The sequence below is a fragment of the Typha angustifolia genome, chromosome 7 (assembly GCF_048772165.1).
Source record: "Typha angustifolia cultivar Huaian chromosome 7, ASM4877216v1, whole genome shotgun sequence".
Lineage (NCBI taxonomy): Eukaryota > Viridiplantae > Streptophyta > Magnoliopsida > Poales > Typhaceae > Typha > Typha angustifolia.
Window position 1 is genome coordinate 1,010,222 of NC_133245.1, and position 23,997 is coordinate 1,034,218.

At 39.7% G+C, this 23,997-nt stretch overlaps 7 protein-coding genes across 9 annotated transcripts; 5 read left to right on the forward strand and 2 right to left on the reverse strand.

Annotated features, from left to right (window-relative positions):
* The first annotated feature begins 42 nt into the window (after nucleotides 1-42).
* On the forward strand, nucleotides 43-2,142 carry LOC140762203 (probable tRNA-splicing endonuclease subunit Sen2). Of its 2 annotated transcripts, XM_073099844.1 has the most exons (3): nucleotides 43-402; nucleotides 488-534; nucleotides 652-2,142. In XM_073099844.1, exon 3 carries the CDS (start codon nucleotides 697-699, stop codon nucleotides 1,411-1,413), a length of 717 nt encoding a protein of 238 aa, XP_072955945.1. In that variant the 5' UTR covers nucleotides 43-402; nucleotides 488-534; nucleotides 652-696; the 3' UTR covers nucleotides 1,414-2,142. The 2 variants fall into 2 exon arrangements, with proteins under 2 accessions (XP_072955945.1, XP_072955944.1); XM_073099843.1 differs by lacking the exon at nucleotides 488-534 and having other exon boundaries at nucleotides 43-466.
* Nucleotides 1,976-2,800, reverse strand: LOC140762204 (dormancy-associated protein 1-like). Its single transcript, XM_073099845.1, has 3 exons — nucleotides 2,641-2,800; nucleotides 2,317-2,530; nucleotides 1,976-2,222 (listed from the first exon to the last, which is right to left on the reverse strand). Exons 1-3 carry the CDS (start codon nucleotides 2,747-2,749, stop codon nucleotides 2,186-2,188), a joined length of 360 nt encoding a protein of 119 aa, XP_072955946.1. The 5' UTR covers nucleotides 2,750-2,800; the 3' UTR covers nucleotides 1,976-2,185.
* Nucleotides 2,801-4,053: 1,253 nt separating this feature from the next.
* Nucleotides 4,054-9,686, forward strand: LOC140763131 (protein TPX2). Its single transcript, XM_073101193.1, has 22 exons — nucleotides 4,054-4,354; nucleotides 4,497-4,579; nucleotides 4,708-4,775; nucleotides 4,907-4,988; nucleotides 5,069-5,192; nucleotides 5,284-5,542; nucleotides 5,627-5,729; nucleotides 5,819-5,935; nucleotides 6,032-6,127; nucleotides 6,933-7,109; nucleotides 7,181-7,243; nucleotides 7,334-7,417; nucleotides 7,505-7,584; nucleotides 7,669-7,747; nucleotides 7,825-7,959; nucleotides 8,061-8,150; nucleotides 8,239-8,358; nucleotides 8,445-8,611; nucleotides 8,700-8,808; nucleotides 9,045-9,104; nucleotides 9,184-9,278; nucleotides 9,379-9,686. The coding sequence occupies exons 1-22, from the start codon at nucleotides 4,189-4,191 to the stop codon at nucleotides 9,464-9,466; spliced, it is 2,445 nt and encodes an 814-aa protein (XP_072957294.1). The 5' UTR covers nucleotides 4,054-4,188; the 3' UTR covers nucleotides 9,467-9,686.
* Nucleotides 9,687-11,411: 1,725 nt separating this feature from the next.
* LOC140763865 (uncharacterized) lies at nucleotides 11,412-13,597 on the reverse strand. The gene is made up of 3 exons (XM_073102239.1): nucleotides 13,314-13,597; nucleotides 11,808-13,217; nucleotides 11,412-11,706 (listed from the first exon to the last, which is right to left on the reverse strand). Exons 1-3 carry the CDS (start codon nucleotides 13,350-13,352, stop codon nucleotides 11,641-11,643), a joined length of 1,515 nt encoding a protein of 504 aa, XP_072958340.1. The 5' UTR covers nucleotides 13,353-13,597; the 3' UTR covers nucleotides 11,412-11,640.
* Nucleotides 13,598-14,808: 1,211 nt separating this feature from the next.
* LOC140763866 (uncharacterized) lies at nucleotides 14,809-17,779 on the forward strand. 2 transcript variants are annotated; one of them, XR_012104914.1, is made up of 6 exons: nucleotides 14,809-15,537; nucleotides 15,637-15,983; nucleotides 16,333-16,511; nucleotides 17,259-17,325; nucleotides 17,410-17,546; nucleotides 17,657-17,779. XR_012104914.1 is itself a non-coding variant. In XM_073102240.1 (5 exons), exons 1-5 carry the CDS (start codon nucleotides 14,841-14,843, stop codon nucleotides 17,452-17,454), a joined length of 1,335 nt encoding a protein of 444 aa, XP_072958341.1. In that variant the 5' UTR covers nucleotides 14,809-14,840; the 3' UTR covers nucleotides 17,455-17,779. The 2 variants fall into 2 exon arrangements, 1 of the variants encoding a protein (XP_072958341.1); XM_073102240.1 differs by having other exon boundaries at nucleotides 17,410-17,779.
* A 1,452-nt stretch (nucleotides 17,780-19,231) lies between these two features.
* LOC140763869 (dormancy-associated protein 1-like) lies at nucleotides 19,232-20,055 on the forward strand. The gene is made up of 3 exons (XM_073102242.1): nucleotides 19,232-19,392; nucleotides 19,481-19,691; nucleotides 19,786-20,055. The coding sequence occupies exons 1-3, from the start codon at nucleotides 19,290-19,292 to the stop codon at nucleotides 19,820-19,822; spliced, it is 351 nt and encodes a 116-aa protein (XP_072958343.1). The 5' UTR covers nucleotides 19,232-19,289; the 3' UTR covers nucleotides 19,823-20,055.
* A 703-nt stretch (nucleotides 20,056-20,758) lies between these two features.
* On the forward strand, nucleotides 20,759-23,853 carry LOC140763868 (probable sodium/metabolite cotransporter BASS1, chloroplastic). Its single transcript, XM_073102241.1, has 8 exons — nucleotides 20,759-21,223; nucleotides 21,308-21,396; nucleotides 21,881-21,974; nucleotides 22,057-22,090; nucleotides 22,772-22,826; nucleotides 22,916-22,999; nucleotides 23,081-23,368; nucleotides 23,457-23,853. Exons 1-8 carry the CDS (start codon nucleotides 20,830-20,832, stop codon nucleotides 23,607-23,609), a joined length of 1,191 nt encoding a protein of 396 aa, XP_072958342.1. The 5' UTR covers nucleotides 20,759-20,829; the 3' UTR covers nucleotides 23,610-23,853.
* The last annotated feature ends 144 nt before the right edge of the window (nucleotides 23,854-23,997 follow it).

Sequence of the window (23,997 nt, forward strand, 5' to 3'; positions counted from 1 at the left end):
AGATGTAAGTTTTGACTTATCTCAATACTGCTTTCCATTCTCCTTTATCTGGTTCACTGATGTTCTTGGAGCTACTAGAATAACTGTCCCTGATTGCATTAGCCTCATCTTCCATACTTGCGATTTGATCTGCTGATTCCCTCTCCAGATAGATATATCTACAAAAGTAGGTGGTGATTTGCAAAAAGTCCTTTTTTTCCTTGATAATTAAACCAGTACCTGATATTATCTGTTGATATCTTTTTGAAAATCCACTTGATTGTAATATTTCTCCCACTTCCTCTTTATATATACTTATGTCTGCCTATGTAAAGGAAAGGATAAATTATATTAAATGATTGGTATTGCGAAGAATTAGAGCTTGGCACGTCAAAGAAAGGCTTCAGCTCATTCACTGAGACGGTAAACTGTCCTGTTCACCCACCGACTTACTGCCACCCCAAGTCGTCCATCAACTTATTAATTGGTACGTTTTAATCTCATATAGTTCCATATAGCGGCGCGGCGCGGCGCGTATGCAGTTTCGCCGCAGAGGTGGTTGTTTTTAGTAGCCTACCATGTGTTCGATGAAATGTTTGACTCAATGCTATCCTTTGTAGTTTGTATCATATCACGAACTAAGTTTGTGTTACTTCTTCCTTGGATCCTCAGGAAACAACACCAACATTCCTTTATCAAATAAATCTTGTGGTCAAAATGGAGTTCATGACACCAAGATGGAAGGGAAAAGGCTCCGCAGCCATCGCAGAAGCCAATCCAATGTCACAGATAATCCTGCAGCTCCAATCCATGTTAGTCCAGCAAGAAACACATGCAATCCTCTGTGATTTTGCTGCTCTCCTCGGCGCCGATCCAGACGCCGCTGACTTGCTTAACCGCGCGTGTTTCGGTCGGCAAATCAACACTTACAGTAACAACAAGCAGTGGTTTCAGCTAGGCATGGAGGAAGTCTTCTACATGAGACACCAACTCCAATGCCTCAAAGTTGTAAGAGAGAATGACCAACCCATGAATGACCCAGAGCTATGGAAGTACATAGCATCCAAGAATCCAGCATTTCCAGAGCATTACAAGGCCTATGCTCATCTTAGGAGGAAGAACTGGGTGATGCGTCCGGGGACTCAGTATGGCGTGGATTTCGTAGCATATCGGCACCACCCAGCTCTCGTTCACTCGGAGTACGCTGTGATCGTCGTCGCAGAAGGTAATGGCAATCAGAACGGAGCTCGGCTGAATATTCGGTCAGATGTGCAATGCAGTGTCCGAGTCTGTGGCAGCGTGGCAAAGACATTGTTAGAAATTAGCGTGAACCGAAATGGGTGTGAGGCAAGTCTTCCTTCATGTTTGGAGAAGTTTACAGTGGAAGAGCGTGTGATAACGAGATGGTTGCCTGAGCAGTGCCGTGATGGATAGTAGTAAGAGAATTTCTTTGGATCACAATCTCAGCACTAGTTTTTTCTATAAGTCATCTTTCTACGACGTCACTGCTTACTTGTTTCGATCTAAACTTTAAAATTTGCCAGGTAATTTTTCTGGAGGATAATTTAGAGTCAATTGGTCATAGTCTTGTAATTTGAAAGAGTTATACTGCTTCTTTGAAGGTACTCTGCTCCCATATTCTGACTTCATTAATTAATTGGAAAATACAATCAATCAACATATGACGAATGTAAAACGATGAATTAGGTAGTAATTAACTTGCCTTCCCGTCATTTGGCTGCTAGTCATATTCGATGATGGAGACATCCATCTTATCCATATATCTACCTATAGACCTATTGATCAACTTTTCCTACCTTACAAAATCTTATCTTGGAGGTTATGCTCAAATTAAGGACAGAATATTAGAGAAATCTCGTCCATCCTGGCTGGCATGATGTCACCCCATCAATAGCAATACTTTGAAGTGATCCTGCAATAATTTACTGCCAAGCTAGCCCACAATATTCACATCCAAAGTTGATCAAGATAGAAGTTACACCAAAATCTAGAAAATATCATTAGAAATACCACTCTTAAAGTCTACTACACGCTTAACAACACAAGAAACTCTAGTTAGGGAGACTACTTAGATAACCACACTTCAGCAAACATCAAAGAGAGAGAAGGAGAGAGTTGATAAAAGTATTTAGTATTTACATCCATCCCATCTACTCCTCCAAGAAGACACTTCTTATGTCACCTATCAACGGTGGGAGCTCTTTGTTTCACCACTGTAGAGCCTGCAGTAGCAAACGTATGAACTAAAAGATCTTCTCCTTTTCAAAATAAGCCCTTCTAAGGCTTCAAAACTATGCAATTAATCATATTAATTACCAGTCGTAGATGGTAGGGGTATTGGGCAGGGGCTTGTCGAATAAGTCGGAGCCGATGGTCTTGGTTGCAAGGTTGCTTCCCGGGTTAAAGACGCTACGCCACACGTTGCCTTTCCGAGGGGTGGAAGGGGTGGTCGGCGTCGACGGCGTCCCCGGCGAAGCCGGAATCGATAGCGATCGCTGATACTTGTTACTGCTCTCTCCTACTTCCACATCTTATGATACACACAACCAAAACCCAACAGAAGTATATATGGAAATCAGTTAAACTTACTAATAAGGTTGCTTACAAAGTATAATTAATTGGAAGAAATAATGAGAGAACCTTTGATGTTTAATGGTTTTGAAGTGGAGACTTTCCTTAGCTTGCCGAGGCCTTTGTCAGGGTGAGGCCCGGCTACTATGTCATCCCACAGCTTGTCAAGAAGAACCATGGCTAGATCTCTACTGCCAAGGAGTGAAGTGCCATTGATTTATTATATAGCACCGGCATATGTACTACCACCACCGTTGGGTGAATTGACCGACGATGACAAACTCGACACTAAGAAGAGTGAAAAGAGTTTTCCAGAAGATGGAGCCGAGCGAGAAACACGGTAGAGATGAGCCTTAAGCCGAGAGTAATAATATCAATATGCCTTACTAAACCTTTTATAGTTGAGCACTTGAGCTCAATGCAAAGCAAATGAGCCAAGTTTCGAGCCGAGAAAAGAAGCCACTCACCCTACTCAGCTGACGAGGTAGTTGGAAACACGGTAGGTAAAAGTTTATACTGCACGATGGTGATCGTAAGCGAGTTGGAACGGACCCGTTGCTGTGGGCTGAGGTGGTTGTGGATAAGGATGGATTCTGGAGGAGTGGGCCACCACCTCGTGGAAATATCCCGTCCTTCCGACACTGCTACTGACAGCTTGTATTGCTTATGTACACGTGTCGTCCTGCTTACTTTTGCCCCCCACTAATTAATCATCTCCATTTAAAACCAATAATCTGGTCGCATTTTAGTTGCATCAGGGTATATGTCTTAAATGTGGCAAATATATTTATTTATTTTAATAAGAAAAGAATCGTTCTTGAACGTACCTAACTCAGTGTCAGTGGTATGCCGTATGCACACTCATAGAGAGAGTAACATTTAGATGGTATCCTACGAAAAAATGCTTGAGCCTGAGCTCTCCATCATTTGGAATAAAAGGATGTGAATTTGCTATGCATAGACATAAATAATGCACGAATCTGCTGGTTATTTTGAAGGTAAGACGAGACTGAGGGCTTTAATCAGGCTAGTCTAAGGCCCAAAAGGTGGGCCTCCAAGTTTGGGGGGGTGTTTCAGTGAAGCCCATAGGCCTCTATCTAAGCCCAAAAGATGGGCCTAATAAAAGGATAACCTCCGTGTGCGTAGCACGTGACTCAAAACATTGATTGCTATACTACTATGTCCCAATGTCTTAAAGAGAGCGGATGAGATATATTGGGAGGACCATCTCAGGGTTGTTATTTATCCGCGTACTAACGTAAAGTGAAACATAGGGCCCACTCGATATAGCCGTTACTCGACTAAGCGATGCTATGGTAAGTTGCGAAATCAGGTCGGGTTTCAAAACTCTTCTCTCATTGGTTGCCTCACATCAAATTTTTTTTAAGAGAAGGATGATCTGTGACCAGTCTTGAGATATTTCGTCGCCGCATTATTTTTCCCAAGTCCTATTTCAAATTTGTCGACCGTTGGACATCCCAACGTTCTTCTTTCGCCGAGACCACCATTCTCGCGAATATAGAAACCCAAGCGATCAAAAGAAGCAGCGAAACCCCAAGAAAAAGAAAACCCTCTTCGTCTCCCTCCATTCTCTCTTGAGTAAGAGCTTGAGATTTAATGGCGTCGGATTCAAACGGAGTAGGAGGGGTGGATGTTCTCCAGATTGACGAGGCATACGAGTTCTCCGCTCCACGATTCTTCGACTTCAACAATGAAGAGACCGACGACGAGGTCCGGAAAGCCGAGCTCTGGTTCGAGACCTCTCTTAGCTACGCCCCTTCCCGTATGCATCCTCGAACTTTTGTTTGGTTTGCTTTCTGCGATTTCTTTCCACCATTTCAGGAAAGAACTCTCTCGCGTTCGTGATTTGGGTTTTGGATTTCAATTTTAGGTTTAATTGTTGTATTTTTCTTGCGTTGGTTTAGCCTTCATGCCAAGAATCAAAGAGGGGAGATCCGTTAAGATCGACAGCGTGTGCGATTTTGGAAACGTTGACATGACCCAAAAGGTTATTTTCCTTCTGATCAAAATTATCAATCTCCTCATTTGGAATTTGGCAGATAAGGTGAAAAAAAAATTGGGTCTTTTGTTGCCTTTTGATTAAATTTCTTCTCTCTCTTCTGATCTCTAATTTAGGAATCAGAACCGGCAGAAACTGATGTGAAGGGAGACAAGCAAATGGATGCAGTAGATAACACTACAAGGTTGGTCATTTTTATATTTTATCTGTCAGAAGCACCAACGCGTGCCTTCTGTTTGATGTTTAGCCGCAAAGGCTCTTATTTCTGTCTATATTGAAACTTTACATGTTTAAACCCCGTTGTTTCTTCAAAAGTGGCAAGCAGCTTGACATTGATCCGGATAACAAAGGAGGAGAGCAGCGAGAAGTAAAGGATGGGAAGAGTTCCTTCGAGTTTGTAAGTCATAAGTTGGTCTTTTGAGTAGATTGATTTCCCCATAGCTATTTTTTCACTCCGGAGATTTTTCTGGCTTTCAGGTTCCCGAGGTTAAGCATTGTGAGATTGGTAGAATTGTTCCCTCTCAGTGTACAGGTCAGACAAGAGATGTTCCTGCTTTTGAGTTCCCTGTTCAATCTTCATCAAATGAGATGGAAGTCCCAGGTGAATAATTATGTTCTGGACCTTTAGTAAACCACTCATATTTCTGTACAAACGCTTCTTAATAATTGTATAAATGGTTGAATATTGACAGATAGCGAAACTTGCACGCCCAAAACGAAGAGGGCTTCCCTGAAAAGGCTAGCACCTGCTAGTGTGAGAAACCAAGCAGTGGAGACTTGCACCCCCACAACACAGCAGAATCCTGATAATGGAGCGGCAGCTGCCATTTCAAAGCATTTGACGGCTAAGAAAATTGCTAGTATGGTCAAACAAACATCTGCTTTAAAGCCAAAGCCCAAATCACCTACAGTTCACTCTTTAAAAAGCACCAAACCAAAGAGTGCAATTAAGTGAGTGTTCCTTCTCTTTATGCGCAACTAGTTGCTTCTTTTTTCACTTCATTTTTTGTCTAATCATTCTTCCAATACTCTTAGGTGTCCCAGCAGTATAGTTGGAAAGACTGCCATGGCTACTGATGTTGCTCAAGAAAATCAAGCCATAAAGAGGCAAAAATTGGATGGGGGGAGATCCAGACAGGTAGACATAATCATATTTTAATTGCACATTTGGAACTTGTCTTAGATCTGTTGTAGGCTTCATTTTCGCTGATATCTTTTTATTTCTAGATACTTAATGTTAAAAATAGGATGCTACCCCACAAATCAAGATTGGGCTTACCAGCAGGCACTGATATGCTTTCATCTGCTGCCAAAGGCTATCAGGAAGACTCGCATTTACTTAAGGTATTAGAGATATTGCATGAATGATTAAATTATGTGCTTAGCCTTATGATGGAGGAACTAAATTGAATTAATCTACGCTCTTATCATATGAAACAGGAAGTGATACCATTCATTTCAGCAGCGGAGATGGTTAAAAAGTTTGAGTCGAGGACTAGAGATGTGGATATCTCTCAAAATAGATCATATACACAAGTTAGTCTCTTCCCATATATTTGGTTAGCTATTAAGAATTTTAGTTTTACTTTACTCCTTAAATTCTTATTCAATTTTCAAGAGGAATTTGATCATGCATCCATCTGATTTAAGAGGACCAACTTGAAGACAACTGATATTTTTTCTGGTCTACTAAAGAGAATGATTGTCATGCCAGTGGCACTGGCCATAGCAACCTTAGCTCCGTATGGTGTATATATAGTTAACACCTGTCGTGCTGAGCCAGTGTGTCATTGACATACTGAATAGTGAATAGTCCTTGACATGCCAAAAATAATATTTATTGCCTATATATTAGTTTGACATATGCAATTAGATTATAATTTCATGTTCTTCCCAATTTTTCTCAGATTCAATTTGTTGGGACAAATAATTTAGGAAACACAATTTTTTTCTTTTATTTTCAAATTTGAAGTATAATTTAAATAGTTTAAGCACCAAAATGCAAAGGGATATCAAAAGAGATGAAAGAGACCCTAATTAGGTTTCTTTAAAATAAGATATACTTAATTTTAATGGCACATATAGATGAATTGCCATGAAAGAGTACATATCGACCCATGCCAATTGGCACGGCAATCTCTGAAATATATAGTGATAATCTTGCACCATACTCCATAGGGGTCTATTTAGAGTATTTTATCCTGTGCCATTTTTTTGATGATTTGAAAGTTTTGCTGGTTGCAGAAATGTTTAATCTTTTGTCATATAAATGTTCAGCCTTGGGAATATCTACTTTTTTATATGATATACTAACAATCCATTTTATGTGAACTCCATTCAGGATGATACAGCTTCCATGATACAAAGGAGGCCTAAGCTAATCTTGACAAGGCCAAAGGAACCTGAGCTACAGACAGCTCATAGGGTTCGAGCAGTGAGGGTCAAGAGTTCGGCGGAGTTAGAGGCAGAAATGTTGGCCAAGATTCCAAAGTTCAAAGCTCGACCTTTCAACAAGAAGGTGAACATGAACTTCAGAATTTATTCCATCAGTCGGAATTTATTATGCTTACATAGTTGTTCTAATGGCAGATAAGGGAAGCACCTTCACTCCCTGCATTGCCCAGAAGTACTCCACAACTTCCTGTTTTCCAAGTAATCAATCACTTTTGAAGGATATTAATGTTTTATAAGTTGGTCGGTTGCATTAGCTGATCACCATTTTCCTTTTTAACTGTCATATAGGAATTTCATTTCAAGACAATAGAGAGGGCTAGCCGACATGAAGAAACTTCTTCAGTTATCTCTTCACAAGATACTTCTTCTCAGGTACAGCTAATAGAATTCCTCTCGTTGAATTGCATTACCTAATATATAATTGGTTGTCGAGGACTTAGAAAGGAAGTCTTTATGCAGAACAATCAGAGCAAGTCCCTCAAACTTACAGAACCGAGACCTCCGCAACTTGAAACAGCACTACGAGCAAGACCTTCAAAGTATGCAAATAATATTCAGAACTGGAAACAATCTTACTGTTGGATTTAGATATTAGTGAAGGGTCTAACAACATTACTTAACAGGGTCAAAAGTTCTCAGGAATTGGAGCTGGAGGAACTTGAAAGGGCTCCAAGGTTTAAGGCCAGGCCGCTCAACAAAAAGGTTCTTGGTCTTCTTCCTTCAGAAGATCTTATCCATATAATTTATGTACGTCTTTTGCTTAACAAATTCCAATGCAGATTCTTGAGAGCAAAGGAGACATTGGTTTGGTTTCTCATCCAAAGCCACAAATAACGACTCCGCAAGAGTTCCACTTTGCGACAAATGATAGGTTGGGAGCACCAGCAGCATCAGTTGCGGATCTCTTTGATAAGGTATAAAACTCATGTTTCTTTTTCTTAAACCTTTCATTGCATTCAGAATTATCTTCTTCTGGTCATGATAAGCAGATAACTCACTTGTATCTTTCTTTCAGCTTTCATTGCATTCGGAATCTTCTTCTCGTTATGACAAGAATGAACCTCCTAGAATCACAATACCAAACCCTTTCCATCTCCACACAGAGGTGCGTAAATTTCAAGTGTGGTGTCAGCAGCAACGAGTTTGAATTCAACCATTTAGTTGATCTTGCTGATTCTTTGTACCTCTTTTAGGAGAGAGGACATGAAAAGGAGAGGCAGCTCGCGATGCAGCTTTTGCAGAGACAATTGGAGGAGGAGAAGGCTAGAATTCCAAAGGCTAGCCCATATCCATATACCACAGATTATCCAGTGGTAAGGAAACACTTAAAAACATGCAACAACTTTTGTAGAAACTATAATATTGTTTCTCTTCTTCATACCATGCTTCTCTTGCCAAGGTTCCCCCGAAACCTGAGCCTAAGCCATGTACAAGGCCCGAGGGTTTCCAACTTGAGAGCTTAGTAAGGCACGAAGAAGAGATGCAGAGGAAGATGGAAGAGAAGGAAAGAATGGAAAGGGAAGAAGCACAGAAGAGACTTTTTAGAGCACAACCTATCTTGAAAGAGTAAGTCCAGCTATTTATTTATCCTTGGTTTCCTTCACTATATAAGAAAAGGAAAATACTGAGAAGTCTTGCTCTGATTTCCTTGAAGGGATCCTATTCCACTTCCAGTGAAGGAGAGGAAGCCTCTTACTGAAGTCCAGGAATTTTTACTCCATGTAGACCATAGATCAGTGCAGAGATCTGAGTTTGATAAAAAGGTGCACCATATCATGAATTACTCGTTACATAATTTTATGTTAGACTATAATAGATCAGTGCAGAATCTGAGTTTGATAAAAAGGTGCATCTCATGAATTACTCGTTACATGATATACATAATTTTAAGTAGTCCCTTGTCCTAAATTTCCATTGAGCATATTCAATATCTCTTCCTTTTTGTACTCATTTTTTTTCTTTGAATAGTTAATCATGGTTTCTTTTATCTGTGATGCAGATGAAGGAGAAAGAGGTGAAGTACAAAAGATTGAGAGAAGAATCTGAAGCTGCAAAGATGGTAGGTTAATTTCCTATTTTCTCCTGATTATATGATGGTAACTTTTCGTCCAAAATAATAATGTTTATAACTTCTGAAGATGGAAGAAGAAAAGGTTGTGAAGCAAATGAGGAGAACGATGGTGCCCCATGCGAGGCCTCTTCCGAAGTTTGACAATCCTTTTCTTCCTCAGAGGTGAGCAGTTCTTTTTAAGCTGTCTTGGTGATGATATCTTTCCTTCTGCTGCACCTCCTCTATAAGAAGATGCTAAGAAATTCTATCATTTGGAGTGCAGGTCAGCAAAGGAAGCAACGAAGCCAAAGTCGCCAGATCTTCGTGTGAACCATAGAGGAGAGAGACGCCATGCCTTTCATATGAGATGAATTTCTTGTGATAGTGCTGCTGTTCAAGATTACTTGAACTGATCCAATGTTGTGTACAATGTAACTAGAAATCTTACTTTAGAACGACTGAGCTTGTATTACTTGATATGTTCTTGTAGAGAAATTGTATTTTACCTTGAACTCCGGTTTGTCTAACAAAGAATTTGTGGGGAGAAGAAAATTTTCTTGTTCTTCACTGAGTGCTTAAAAAGTTGGAGTTTTCTACATTCCTACTATTTCTAAACAATTCTTCTTCTTTTTTTTGTTTAAAAGACCATGAGAAAAATAAGAATAGTAGAAAGGTTTGATCCTGCAATGCACCAGAAATAAGAATTAAATTTTTCGAAGAAATGCAAGGTAGCCAAGTTAACAAGGGCAATGTTCCACGAGAATTGCATATGATTATTTTCTACCGATATTAAAGATGAATTTGCCACGAGGACTAAACAAATAGAGGTTATAATAAACAAGACCATAAATTGTCATTAGAAATGTCCAGAAAAATAACAATACTCCCTCTCAAAATAGAAATAGACGCACATCTGATAAGCACATCGGTCAATGAGAACTTAATGAAAACATGAACAGCATACGGTGAACTACATCAGCCAACATATTGTTTGTATGAAAAAAATGTTATGCGATAATTCTAGATTCCACTTTCTTCAAACAGAGGTGTTTGCCCACGCTGGCATAGAAAACTAACTACCAAAAGGGAAGCAAAGAAAGGTAGCAGTAGTGTCAATATCAATTTAACCATGCATCAGGCCTAATCAGCAGTTCAGCACCACAATATCCTTGAACAACATACATTGTTGACGCATACAATAATTGACACCAAATAGTAAATGATCTTCGGAACCAAAAGTTACACAGATCATCAACAGAAATGAAAAGCAGGCTCAAAATAGATATGGCAACAAAAGACTGATGAGAGAGTGAAAGCAAATAAAAAAAACCCAGACACCAAATAGCTAATGATCTTCGGAACCAAAAGTTACAGAGATCATCAGAAATGAACAACAGGCCCAAAATAGATATGGCAGTGATGATTAGAGGCAACCTACAGTGGCTGTCTCTTAACATGCCCCCCCTACCCTCCCCCCCTGAAGGCCAGAAATAATGGGTAACCAGCATACACGCAAGGCTACCAGATAAAGCTCATACTGTGCCGTTAGAGAGTGACCGACCTTGTTGCATATCACCTATAGTCATTATTGGCCAAAAGATAAAATAATTATATATTTTATTCCGACGAGATCTGATAGATGCCCAGAAATAAATGAAACTCCAATCATTATCATTTATCTATGTTCAATTGATCAGAATTCAGAACTAGAGTATGTTATTAGATTAGATGGGGGAACTACTCCACCCTCCTGTAATTTAATTGTCTCATATGCCTTATTCTAACTAAAGAATCCATTATGTTGACAGACTTTCAAGTTAAACTGCTTAAACAACAAAAATGAGTTTAACAGAGTGAGCTCTAGGAGCATAGATGTAAATAAATTACCTCTTAATGTGTGAAGTGAAAATAATTTGCTAAGTATATATTACATATTTCTGCTAATCACAGCTACCGAGGACAGAGCAAGGTCACACACTCACATCTTAAGTACTTCGTTGATAGTAAAATATGTGGAACAAATTGTGAAAACAGAAAACAAACTAAACTATATAAATTGCTTCAAGGAACAAGTTAAATATTATACTCTCACGATTGACTGACATAAGAATCTACCTTAGACTCTTCATTAAGTTTTCTTAGACTTTAGATAATCAAACAAGAGAAAAGCATTAGAAAAGCCAAATTAACTGAAAAGAAATTAAGAATTTTTTTGTGTTGTTAGGTTGTTCCAGTTACACCGGAGTGATACTTCAAATTGGTCCACTGCAATACTACAAACTACATGCAGATAATAAAAATGGAAGTGCCTCTTCATGCTAGGACATGATAATTGAAATATATTGATTAATCCAGATGTAGTCACATCAAGCACAGTGAATACTCACAGAGCTTTGAAATATCAGTTAACTTCCAACGAATGATGGACTCTATAGTTTTTCTACAACAAGAAGCGAAGATAAAAAAAGAAGTGCATGAAATCAACTTCAGGTCAACTGTTGTAGAACGGCAAGCTGAACGATGGACATGAACTATTGCAAACCCTTCATCGTTGCAGTTGCCGTCTTGCCAGCCGGGGGCTCTTCTTTGGTATATAAACCTTGTAGCTCACCTACCAAAAATATAATAATAAAATCAATATGATGAGAAATGTCATTTGCTAGTCTAATTTTAATGCACCAGTCTATTCGATATAAAGGACATGCCATTCACCTGCACCATTTCTCCATCATGCATTCTAGAAAATGTCTTTTGCTCAAATTGAGAACCAGTAGTGTTTTCCGCCACATGTACACTTCCATTCTTATTGACTTGCTCAACTTGAGAACTGGTTGTTTCTTCAACGACAGGCACATTTTGATTCTTAGTGTTGTCATCGGCAGCAAAGCCTGAAGCCAACCCTTCAGCTGATACCTCGATGTCAGCCTCGCAAGCATTTTTGTTTCCATGCTCAGCAGAATAACTTTTATCTGGGATAGCACTAGTTCGTTGCAAATCTGTTCTTTCGTTAGGTCTTTCAAGCTTCTTTACGTGATTCAGAGTTGTCCCAATATCAGAATAATTGTCAATAGATCTTGCAATCTTGCTAGCTTTAAGAGGCCTGACTATTATGCTATTTTCATTTTCATTTTCTTCCGGTATGCTTACAACAGATCGAATTCTAGGCCCAGTCAGGTGAATTCCACCTTGACTGCTTCCTTGCCTTTGAAGAGTTGTAGTTGGGTTGCATTGCAATAACTGGGTGTCTCTTGCCTCCAGAACTCCACCAGCAGGCTTCACCAACTCAGTCCGAACTGATTCATCCTTCTGGTCACTGCTAGGTGTTTTGATTGCAGAAGGCCCACCGCGGAACTTCTTCAGATTCTCCAATGCTTTCTGTCTCAATATCAATTCCAAATCCTGGGCCTCTGAACTGTCAGTATTAGTCACAGTCTCACTCTTCTCACTCACGAGATCTATACCACAACCATTAATGTTCTCTGCTGGACTTCCATCCTCAACTTCTTTACCGGTCTTCTTCTCTGGTTCGTCATGATCTGCATTTGCCCTCCTTCCCTCTTCATAGCCCTCATCATTCCGCGAAGAAGGGAAGTCATCATAAGCCTGGATAATCTTATCCTCAACTTTCGCATCATTTGCAGAGGACGATTTGTGCTGTCTCCGCTGATCACTCCTTGCCTTGTGTTTCTCAGCACTATAACTTCTACTTCTGCTACGGCCACTGCTGCTACTTCTACCACTTTCCTCACAAGTTGAGCAGCTCGGAGACCTCCTTGACCTCTTCCGACTTCTTCCCCTCCCTCTTTCCTTCTCCTTCTCCTTCTCCCTTTTCTTATTCCTACCTCTCCTCCTCAATTTCACCTTCTTATCACGCGATGGACTTCGCGACCTGTCGGAATACGAGCAAGTCGAGCAACTACGGCTTGAATAACCACTCGATGAGGAAAGACTGCGATATCGGGCCTTGCGGGACGTCATCTTATTTTTCTCCGACTTCTTCTTGCGCAGCGACATCTTCTTGCGAGAACGGGACCCGTCATCGGAGTAGGAAGAGCACGACGAGTCGCGGCGCGACCGGCGGCGGCGCTTTTTGGATTTCATCTTCTTGTTCTCTCCCCGATCCTGCGCGACATCAAATCCAATCATCTAGTAAAGAGGAATGGGATCTTTTCTTCGATATAATTGACAGATAAAGAGAGAAAAGAGTGGATTCCCTACCTCGTCGGAGCGCCTCTTCTTGAGGGTTTTGGTCTTCATTAGTGGATTTAGAGCACCTGCAAGAGGAAAGAAAGAAGAAGAGGGAACAAAAGGCGAGGGAATTGAGATGGAAGGAGAGGAGTTACCGCGAAAGAGCGATCGGAGGAGAAGATGCCCCTTTTAATATAAGGGAATTGGGCAGTGCGCTCGATTTGGGGGAGAGTAGGAGAAGCCCTAATTTGGATTTGGAGAGGACGTGGAGCAGACCGAATAGGTAGATCGGAGACAGATCGCTACGGCATGGGACTTTTTGTTATGCATACACGTAAATAACTTTACAATAACTATTCTAAAATATAACCCACTTATTTTAAAATAATAACTAAATATTATAATAAATAAAATTTATATCTTATATCACACACTATTTGAATTACTAATTTATCCTTAATATTTATCCAATCAATCTATTTTATATCTAATCAAAACATATTTATCATAATTTTTAAAAAAATTTAATTCATATATTCATCATAATTGAGCATGTTATCCGTGGAACTTTAATGATAACTATTTTACATTAGCTATTCATGAGATACAAATGAGAAGGTTTATGCTGCAAATATGATAATTAATCACACCAATTAACTAAGGTTAAATTTTGACTTACCAAACACATTCAAATAGTAGTTTTTCAAAAAAAATATACATAAATGAAAGTTTTATAATATTATGTAAAGAAAAGTTTTAAACTATCTTCGTCGGTGTACTATTTTTTTCTTTCTATTTTGACTTAATTTTAGAAGGTCCGAGTTAAAATCTAAAGTACTTTTAGGTGCATAAAAGAAGAGCATATATTATGAAAGGTTAATGACATTTTATTCGAATAAAGAGTTAAAGGTTGTATTATACTTTATATAATGTTTTTAACCCTGATGCAGTTCATAACTAAATTATGAAAGGAAGATCTACTCTTCTTTTGTGTGCCCTAAACAGCCGTCTAATAAGTAACAATAATATTAAATAATAAAATTTATTAATAACACTGAAAGATATAGTTGCCTCGGAGGAACCAAAATTATACCCCGGGTAAATGAAACCAGAGAAGACTTTGCTTGAGCCTTAATAATAGCAGCAGCACTATTCAGTTTCCCCCCAACAATCCACTATCTAGGCTTAGAAAACTTTTTAAATACTTTTACAAATGAAATAGTTTGGAGACATGTTTCATATCTGTCTAGTTTCTATGTATATTTACAATTAAGTTTATAGAGAAAATAAATCCTTACCCTCTAGCAAATCTTATCTGTAGCAAAATTGGGATCTAAGAAGGTGAAATATCAACTAAGGAGAGTATGAATATATATATTCAAAATGTGGGAAAACTTAGAAGAATTATCGGAATAAGTTTAACCTTAATAATAATAATAATAATAACATAAGAAAAAATGAAGTCGCACGTGTGGCTTCCAGGACAAGCCTTACTACCTCCTTCCCCTTTAAAACCGAAAAGCTCTTCCTCCTCTCTTCTCCAACGCACATCCGGAGATGCCCGAGCCGGACGCAGACGTGATCCCGTGGGTGGTCGAATTCCTCCTCCGCCAACCCCTCCCTTCCTCCCTCACCAAACCGCTCCTCCGCTCCTGCCTTCCTTCCTCTCTCTCTCCCCGCCTAACCAAAACCCTCCTACTCCGCCGCCTGTCCGACGACCTCTCTTTCCGACTACTCTCTTCGGTTACTCTCCATTCCCTCGAACTCCTCGCCGACTCCTCCGACTCCTCTCCGCTCCTCTCCGCCGCTTATTCCGCCGTCGCCGTCCATCTCACCGTCAAGCCTCTGAAGGACTCCTCCATCTCCGACTTCTTCGAGGCGGTCAATCGGATATGGAACCGCGGCGTCGCTGATCTCGAGGCGTGTTCGGGGAAGCGGAAGGGGTTGGTGTCGACGGGGTTGAGGGAGGCGAGGAGGGAGATGGAGGCGGCGGTGTTGGATCCGGCAGTGAGGGAGGAGTTGGTGGGAAGGGAGACGGAAGGGAGGGCGTTGGAGGCGTTGAGGGAGTGTCTGGAAGAAGTAGAGAAAGAATTGGGGCCGACATTTCTCGAACTTGCGGCAGAGGCGTTTCGTGCGGAGAGTAAAGGGAAGAATTTGGAAGCCCAGCTGGATCGGCCGTTGGGAGAATCGAGTGGAAAGGTGGAAGCTTTACGAGCTGGAAGATGTGAAAAGGGTGACGGATTGCTTGGATCAGGTACTCTTGTCGTATAAATTTAGGAACGCTAGTTTGCCACGCTTTCTTAGCCAAATTCTGGAGAATTATAACAAAATTCCAACCTTTTGCTATTGGTAGACGATCGTGCGGAGAATATACATGCGAAGTTGGACTTAAAGCAAACATCTTCTTTATATAGAGTTAAAGGAATTGGTCATTCAGAGAATACTAATGTTGCCGATGGGAAGAACAATGATAATGATGCAGTGTTCGAGCATGAACATATGGATAAAGAGCGTTCTAATCTGAAAGATGTTGAACAGACCCAAAAGGGGGTGTTTGTGAAAAGCAACTTTGGATTTGCTGGCAGGGATATTGAAGATGGAAATTGTGACAAAGCTACATTTGCAAAGAGGGATGGTAATTGTGGTGCACTGCGACGGCCTAGTATAATGGAGAGGAATCCAACTGCTCATACATATGAGGTGATATAATTGTCGTACTTCCACTGCAAAATTTTGCTTCATTGTATGTAAAAGACATCACTTACGACTACCTACTCACTCTAATTGCACCTTCTATATAAGAAATATCCAGAAATTCACGGTAGCATTCATTATTTGGGAAAATATGTGTTTTTCACTTGTTTTGCTGCCTCTGTTTTAGTTGCTGTTTTATTTTCTTGTAATGTCTAAAATTGGTTCAATGACTTAATCACGAAGCTCAGACATGTCCATAATGACCGCCTTGATATCAGTTGTGCAATACCATTTCTGTATTTAGTTTTCCTCTTGCTTACTGCTTTGATAGCTTCCAATTTTTATGTTTTTGCAGTGGGATGATTCATTCCAATCTCCATTTGCATCTAATCCTCCAGAGGAGCTTCATTTTTCCAGTCCCAAGAATGGAAAGCCTTCTTTAGATGTTGAAGATAACATGCAATTCATTTTACGTAAAAGAAGAAAGAAATGGAGTCCATTGGAAGAGGAGACTCTGAGAAAAGCTGTGGAAAGGTATCCAAGTACTTGTGCCATATGAAAATATCATATTAGTTTTAAACAAGATTACGAGAGGATGCATCATCTTAGACATGCCTAGCAATTATGTGTTGAGAAATAAGGTCAATTGGAAGAGGAGACTTCAAGAAAAGCCGCGGAAAAGTGTCCAAGTATTATGTGCCATATTTATTGTAGGAAGCATACATTTATTAAGCCTAACAATAGGTATTGCAAGTTCTTAGTTTTGAACTTCTTCACCTTTAGAACTGTTTGGCAACCTGCAATTCGTCGATCTCTTGCAACTGTGGGTGCCAGTGACTGATTTTCACCTGTTTCCTCACTGCATTTGGGCTAGTTCATACTTGATCCAATTAGAGTCTGTTTCCCAGCATTTTGACATGTAGTAGAATAGCCACATCTCAAGTTGCAACCGCACCTGCATGTCTCTTGTGCCATTCACAGGTTTCAATTTGTGATTAGCCGCATATCTTACCCTTCCTTCACTACAAGACCAAAATCAGAACCTCCCTGCTCCTTCAAGCTGCACTGCATATGCAATTTTTCTTGTTTTCTCTAATAAAAAATACAATTGCGTTATCAGACATGACAATCCTGATTGCATTTGAATTCTTGCAACTAGCATGAAGCACCCATTCAATTGGTAACTTTAGTAACAAGTTAGATCTTATACTATCTTTTAGTTCAATTTCTTGAATAATGTGGAAATGATTTTTTAATTATCCTATCATTACAAATGTGAAGGCACGGGGCTGGTAGGTGGAAATTTATTAAGAACTGCCATCCCAAGATATTCAAAGACAGAACAGAGGTATCTAGTGTAATCAGCATTAGCTCTTTTCACTTCCTTAAATGTATTTAATAGTAGTCAGTGACCAACTGTTTCATTGGTTAGGTCGATTTGAAGGATAAATGGAGAAATTTGATGAGGCAGTACTAGTCGGTACTTTTGCCTAGCTATGCAGCTTGTGGCTGTTTCTTGCTTCTCATCTTACAGACTCTTTGGCAGTCAGATTGCTCACCTCTAATATTGTGAAGTCCTATACCAGAGGAATATGCATTTTCTCAATATGCGGCATTGTGATATTGTCTTCTCTTTTCTTCTTACTAAATCAATGCTTAATTTTTATTTCGAACCACAGGTCCATGATAGTGGGAGTGGTTTCTTGTTGAGCAATAACGTGCTTTTGAGCACTGTGCACATTCTAAAACCTCTCAAGCAATGCAACCAGCAGCAATTAAGAATATCCAAAATCCATTAAGTTGCGGTGGCATCTCTACTCCTGATTGCTTCTAAACTTGTCATCTGAAACCTGATAAACGAAACCTAGTGGTGTAATTGTGCAAGCCAACCAACTTTCTTTTTCTAAATTATGATTCTTTATCTCTTCACACTGGAACTATCTGGCAAAACAAAGACTGATATAATTTAGTATCACTCTTTGGAGCCATGATACTTCACTTCAGTGTCTGTAAGATCCAGTATAATTGACATATTCATGTTAATTCCCCCTCTTTGTAGTAGGATAAATATGGTCTTCTACTTCCTTTCTTTTGTTTGCTTTGACCTTATTTCTCTTCAGGAAATTTTGGTCATGCTTAGTGTTAGAACTCCCTTTTTTTTCTTTTTTCTTTTCAAAGAAGCTCGTGTTAGAAATATTTATCTACTAACGCACCAAGCAAATGACAATATTTGTATTGGATCTGTTATGGTGGAGCTCTTTTGGAATTTCTCTATTATTCTTTTCTTGTGAGTTAATATCTTGTTACTATTTCTATAGTGTTTGCCATTGGATCTCTGACCTTGACGGTAGTTTTGTTGGTTTTACACATAAGATAGCAATGTTGCATGAATTTGGCAATGGATCTGTAACCTCTTAACATTTTATTTGAAGCCTGCTTGATGTACTTGTAAACTCCTATTGCTAATAAAACATCTTTTATTTGTTCCTCTTTCCAGTATAAATGTTGCTTATTGTGCACTATCTTGCTGTTCTATTACTGGAGTTATTCTGTTCAGGATATTAGGTTCTAATTCCCCTATTGCAACACTTTGTTTTGGATTTCCAATCTGCAATGATGCAGCATAATTACCTTCCTACATACTCCATGCTCCAGATGTCTTCATGTACCAATGAAGAGCATTCTCTTTTCTCCTAAAGTGTTCTCTGTGTAAGATACTCAAAATCTTGGCTCACTCGAATCTCCATTTATCCAAACAATTCTATGACTTGAGCTGAGCTAGTCAAACTAGTTATTCAAAACAATCTTTTACATAGTAAAAGAGAAATTGATCCAAATAATACCACTTTTCAGAAGTACAGTGCCCTTCAGGCATAAATATAATGAAAGTAGAATTAGTCTTTTATCCGACCATAACTACGGGCTGAGTCAGCAAGAGTAGAGATATTTTCGCAATTCCATGTCGGGGCCCACCCCTCCATTCTTATCCGCCACGTCTTCACCTCATTTAACGCCTTCCCCCGCGACAGCGGACTCGAGGACACCATTTCAACGACCCAGTTCTCGTCACCCCCCTTCGCAGCATATCGTGTATGCCTTCGACTTACAAAAGGTTTTACTGGCCATCGGCTAAACTCGTCATCGACGACGCTATCAAATGATTGGCGACTCTACGGACTAATCGTAGAATTTGGGTACATGCACCTATCATTGCAGTGGTTAGCTTACCGAAAGGTAGTGGAATCTATGGCGGTGGCCATTATAAATGAGCACTAATCTGAGAGATCTAAAGAGAGAATTAAGCAGTTAACTATGGTGCTCGGCAAGATGTGGGATGATGTAGTCGCCGGGCCCCAGCCGGAGACGGGCCTCGAGAAGCTGAGGAAACTCACCGCAAAGACTTTGGACATTAAAGGTTAACTTCAATTCCTTCTCTTTGAATTTAGTTATGCTTAGCGATCGATCACTTCGTTTGTTAACTTCAATTCCTTCTAATAAATTAGCTGGGGAAGGGGAGAGCAGCAACAAGTACCAGAGATCGATGTCGATGCCGACTACCCCCGGAACGCCGTCGACGCCGACCACCCCTTCCACCCCTCAGAAAAGCAACGTGTGGCGCAGCGTCTTCAACCCGGGGAGCAACCTCGCCACCAAGACCCTCGGCTCCAACTTGTTCGACAAACCCCAGCCCAATTCCCCTACTGTCTACGACTGGTACGTGCGTACGTAAAAGAAGTAAAATGATCAGAAGAGAAGAAATAAAACTAATAAAATTACAAAGATTTTAAACAACTTGCAAACACCGCAGGCTCTACAGTGGCGAAACAAGAAGCACCCATCGTTGATCGAATAGATGAAGAACTTAGCCGAAGGGTGGAAGAGGAGGAGGAGGAGGAGGAGGAGGAAGAGTTCTTGCTCTCTCACAGATCTATGCTGTTCTGTGTGCTCGTCTATTATATATGTTTCTCGTTTTCTTCTTTTAATTTATCCTGTGAGAGGTGGCGTCTTCTGTTGTGTAAATAAATTATTATATATGGCATGTATGATGATGAGCAATAAATAACAAGCTAATTTTTAATTTTGCCTCTTGAGGATTCCGATCATTAATCTTGACAACAAAGAAGGTGTACAGAGGATGGGAAAGATTTTTCTTAGATCCCGTCCTTGTTTGTAAAGCATCTGTAACAGTGTGAGTAGAGTGATGGGAGCACTGAGCTAAACTAAAAGATAAAGTTAGGTGAGATGGGAATTGCTAATTAACGAGATATTATACATTAGATAAGATTGATCGATGTCGCCCTCATGAAATATGACTACACACAAATACAAACTGCAGGTGAATCACGTTAAGTGTTAAAAAGATTCATTTATCTAGACTGCCTTACTTTGTTGACTAACTTCTAACTAATTTAATTATACTCATTTTACTAAAAAAAAGTTTAGATTATTACGGTATTGATTGTAAATCAATATATTATATAATAATTAATAAATTTAAGAGACATTTTAGTATATAATTTAAATATTCTTTATAACAGATATACGATGAGAGGAGAGAGAGAATGATTTAATAATTATTAAAAAATAAACTAGAGTAAATATAAAATATTAGATAAAAGAGGAGAGATACTAGGAAGTATTTATAAACTAGTATTAAGATAATTTAGTTACTAAACTAGTATATATATATATATATCTTATTATATTAGAGTTTTAATATTAAAATCACGGATATTCCTTTGATTAAGATTTTAAAATAATGATAATTGTGATATTTAATTTTCAAACTTCGTATGGTTTCATAAATCTTGTCTCTTCTCGGCGGAGCCATATTCCATCGTCGAGCAAAGCGATGCCACTCCTCCAACGGCCGTCTCCTCCTCCCTTCTCAATCCAACTCCATCGACCCAAGACCGCTCGATCTTTCCAGCCTTTTCTTTCTACCCCCGAATTCCACCGTGGGGAAGCTAGGAGTAGGTGGGTAACAACAACCCAGGCAGCGCTACGCCCGCCACCTGTTTGTGTTTGTGCCTCAACGAATCCAACAGCATCCACCGGCGACGGCGATGATGATGAAAGAAACGGATTTAATGTACGGCAGGTCATTGTGCGGGCGGGAGAGGTGTTGTCCCTCGGGTTTCCTCTGTGGGTGGGCTCGGCATGCCTCGTGGCGCTGCGGCAACCGGAATCGTTTCACTGGGTGCAGCGCAGTTGGCAGATCACTGGGATCACCCTCACCATGCTTGGTTCCTACTCCAATCCTCTCATGCTGGCTTGAAAGTTAATTAGAATTTTCTATTTTGTTCCTGCTAATTTGCTAAGTTTTGAAGGGATGGGTATGACACTGACGCTCGAGGATCTGAGAGCGGCCCTGTTGATGCCGAAGGAATTGGCTGCTGGTTTCCTACTGCAGTACACGGTCAGTTGCTGATGTGCCAACTTTTGAAATTTCTGATAGGGTCCTATAAATTTAGGAGCATCAGCTATTTTCATCGAATGGTAAGTAATTTGAGTGTGTTCTATAGCACCATAACACCTCAAGATGAACCCCATGCTTACACATGCCTTCCAATGTGCGCGTTACATGAGAGCATTGCAGCATGCTAGAATCCAGTATAATAATTTCATAAGTGTATTAAATCCAGTATCATTTTTCCAGACGGTGCTTGGGCTATATGCACTTCTGCACTTAAGGTTGATTTTCTGATAAATTAATAGGTACAAAGTAAACTGTACATAATTGCCTAATGTCAGTTCCTCTGATAAGAATCCATATAAACATATAATTTGTGAGTTTTTCCAAGTCTCCATAACCAGGAATTTAGGGCCTGGTTCATTTTTGTCATTTTTATTATCATTTCTCATTGACTCCAAGAATCTTACACTTAATGATATGATTACAGGTGATGCCACTATCAGGATTCTTCCTGAGCAAGCTGTTAAAATTGCCCTCGCATTATGCTGCTGGTTTGATACTGGTCTCCTGCTGTCCTGGAGGTGTCCATAATTTTTTCATCCTTCTATCTTCTATTCTAACTGTTTCTATTGTTCAACTAAACAGAATCTCTTCTTTCTGCAGGGACAGCAAGTAACATCGTCACCTATCTTGCAAGGTAATGAAGAAACCACTAAACACCATTAAAAGTGAGTTATTCCAGGATTTTGCATTTTGAGAGATGCCAGCAATGCCACTGGTATCCTGACTTTATTCAGATTATGAAGTATGAGAAAGATAACCAGGTTAATGATACTCAGATCTAGGAACGATCAGAAACCTATTTGATTGATATTAAAGATAAGAAAGCCTAGTGGAAAAGAATAGAGTATCAGACTCATTGTATTTGCAGTGGGCATCTGTTTTTTCTGCTCATAATAGTAGTTCACTTGTCATGTGAAATAGGACTACTTTCTTATGATATACTAGTTTTACTATGCATTCTTTCTGATTTTTAATGTGAGGAGGGATTCAGAAAACATGTATAGTGTCCATGAGTTGATCTTTTATGCTGGTGAATCTGTTCACTCAGAATCAAAGGAAATGTTGTTCTTTTTAAGATGTCCATTTGGCTCATGCAGTATTTGTATAGGGAAGACTCTGATTTGGGCTGGCATAATTGTTATAAGGTTCATACTAAGATGCCTGCAAACCCTATACATCTTCCTGGATATTAGAAAAAAAAAAAAAGGAACTTGATCGGTCACATTTTCATTTTGCAGTAGGATTCAGTAAATAATTTGCCGTCTTAAAAGATGCTGTAAATTGAACTCATCAGTGTTACCTTCTTGTGTTCCAGAGGAAATGTAGCTCTTTCTGTGCTGATGACAGCAGCAAGCACTTTTGCTTCTGCGGTAATGTGACCTTTTCATATTAACTGCATCTGCTATTTATAAGTTTCATTCAAGTATCCAATCTTTTGTCTTAACCTTCATAATTGCAGGTTCTGACTCCTTTGCTTACATCCAAACTTGCTGGACAATTTGTCGCGGTAGATCCAATAGGTCTCTTTATGTCAACTGTCCAGGTAACTTGACAATAATTAATTGCTGAAGTTTCTGCTTCCCTGCATTCATTGTCTACACTGCCACAATGTTCATCAACCCAGGTTGTGCTTGCACCAGTTCTAGTTGGAGCTCTTCTGAACCAGTATTGCAATGGTTTGGTTGAGATAGTTTCTCCCTTGATGCCATTTATCGCTGTTGCAACTGTGGCAATTCTTTGTGGTAGTGCTATAGCTCAGAATGCCTCGGCTATCCTTACATCTGGGCTGCAAGTGGTTACCTCTGTCTGCTGCCTACACGCCTCGGGCTTTTTCTTTGGTTATATGTTCTCAAGGATGCTGGGAATTGATATATCTTCTTCGCGTACTATTTCCATTGAGGTCGGCATGCAGGTAATAACGATTAATAATCATGGATCAGGAGGGTTTTTTCGCTTTTACTGTGGTCAATGAGGTTGCTATCCTTTTCTTATCTCTGCAGAATTCAGTGCTTGGCGTAGTGCTTGCAAGCCAGCATTTCGGCAATCCTCTCACTGCAGTTCCGTGTGCTGTTTCAAGCATCTGTCACTCGGTCTATGGTAGTATTTTAGCTGGAATATGGAGAAATATGCCCCCAAAGAACAAGAAGGATTGATGTTTTGATTCCTGATGAAGCCCACTGTGGAGGAAATTGATAAAAGATCACCTGAAATGTACGTTTAGGGAATCCTCTGTTGCTCTTGAGGAACAGAGGAAGTGAAATCACAGCAGCGGCTTGTTCGCAATATTAGTTGGTTTCGGGCAAAAGTTTATTTTGTATCCCTCTGCTTGGTTCTCTGTTCACATTCTAGTTCAAAGTTCAAGGACTGCTAATAAATTAAGTAGGTGGCCTTCCATGTTCCAACAACCTACTTTCATTCATTTATAGTGAGAGACTTCGGTATACAATTTTATTTATGATTTGCTATAACAACATTCTCGGATAAAGACATTAGTGTGCTACCTACCGGTATATAAGTTATATTTTGTAAGGAGAGAATAAA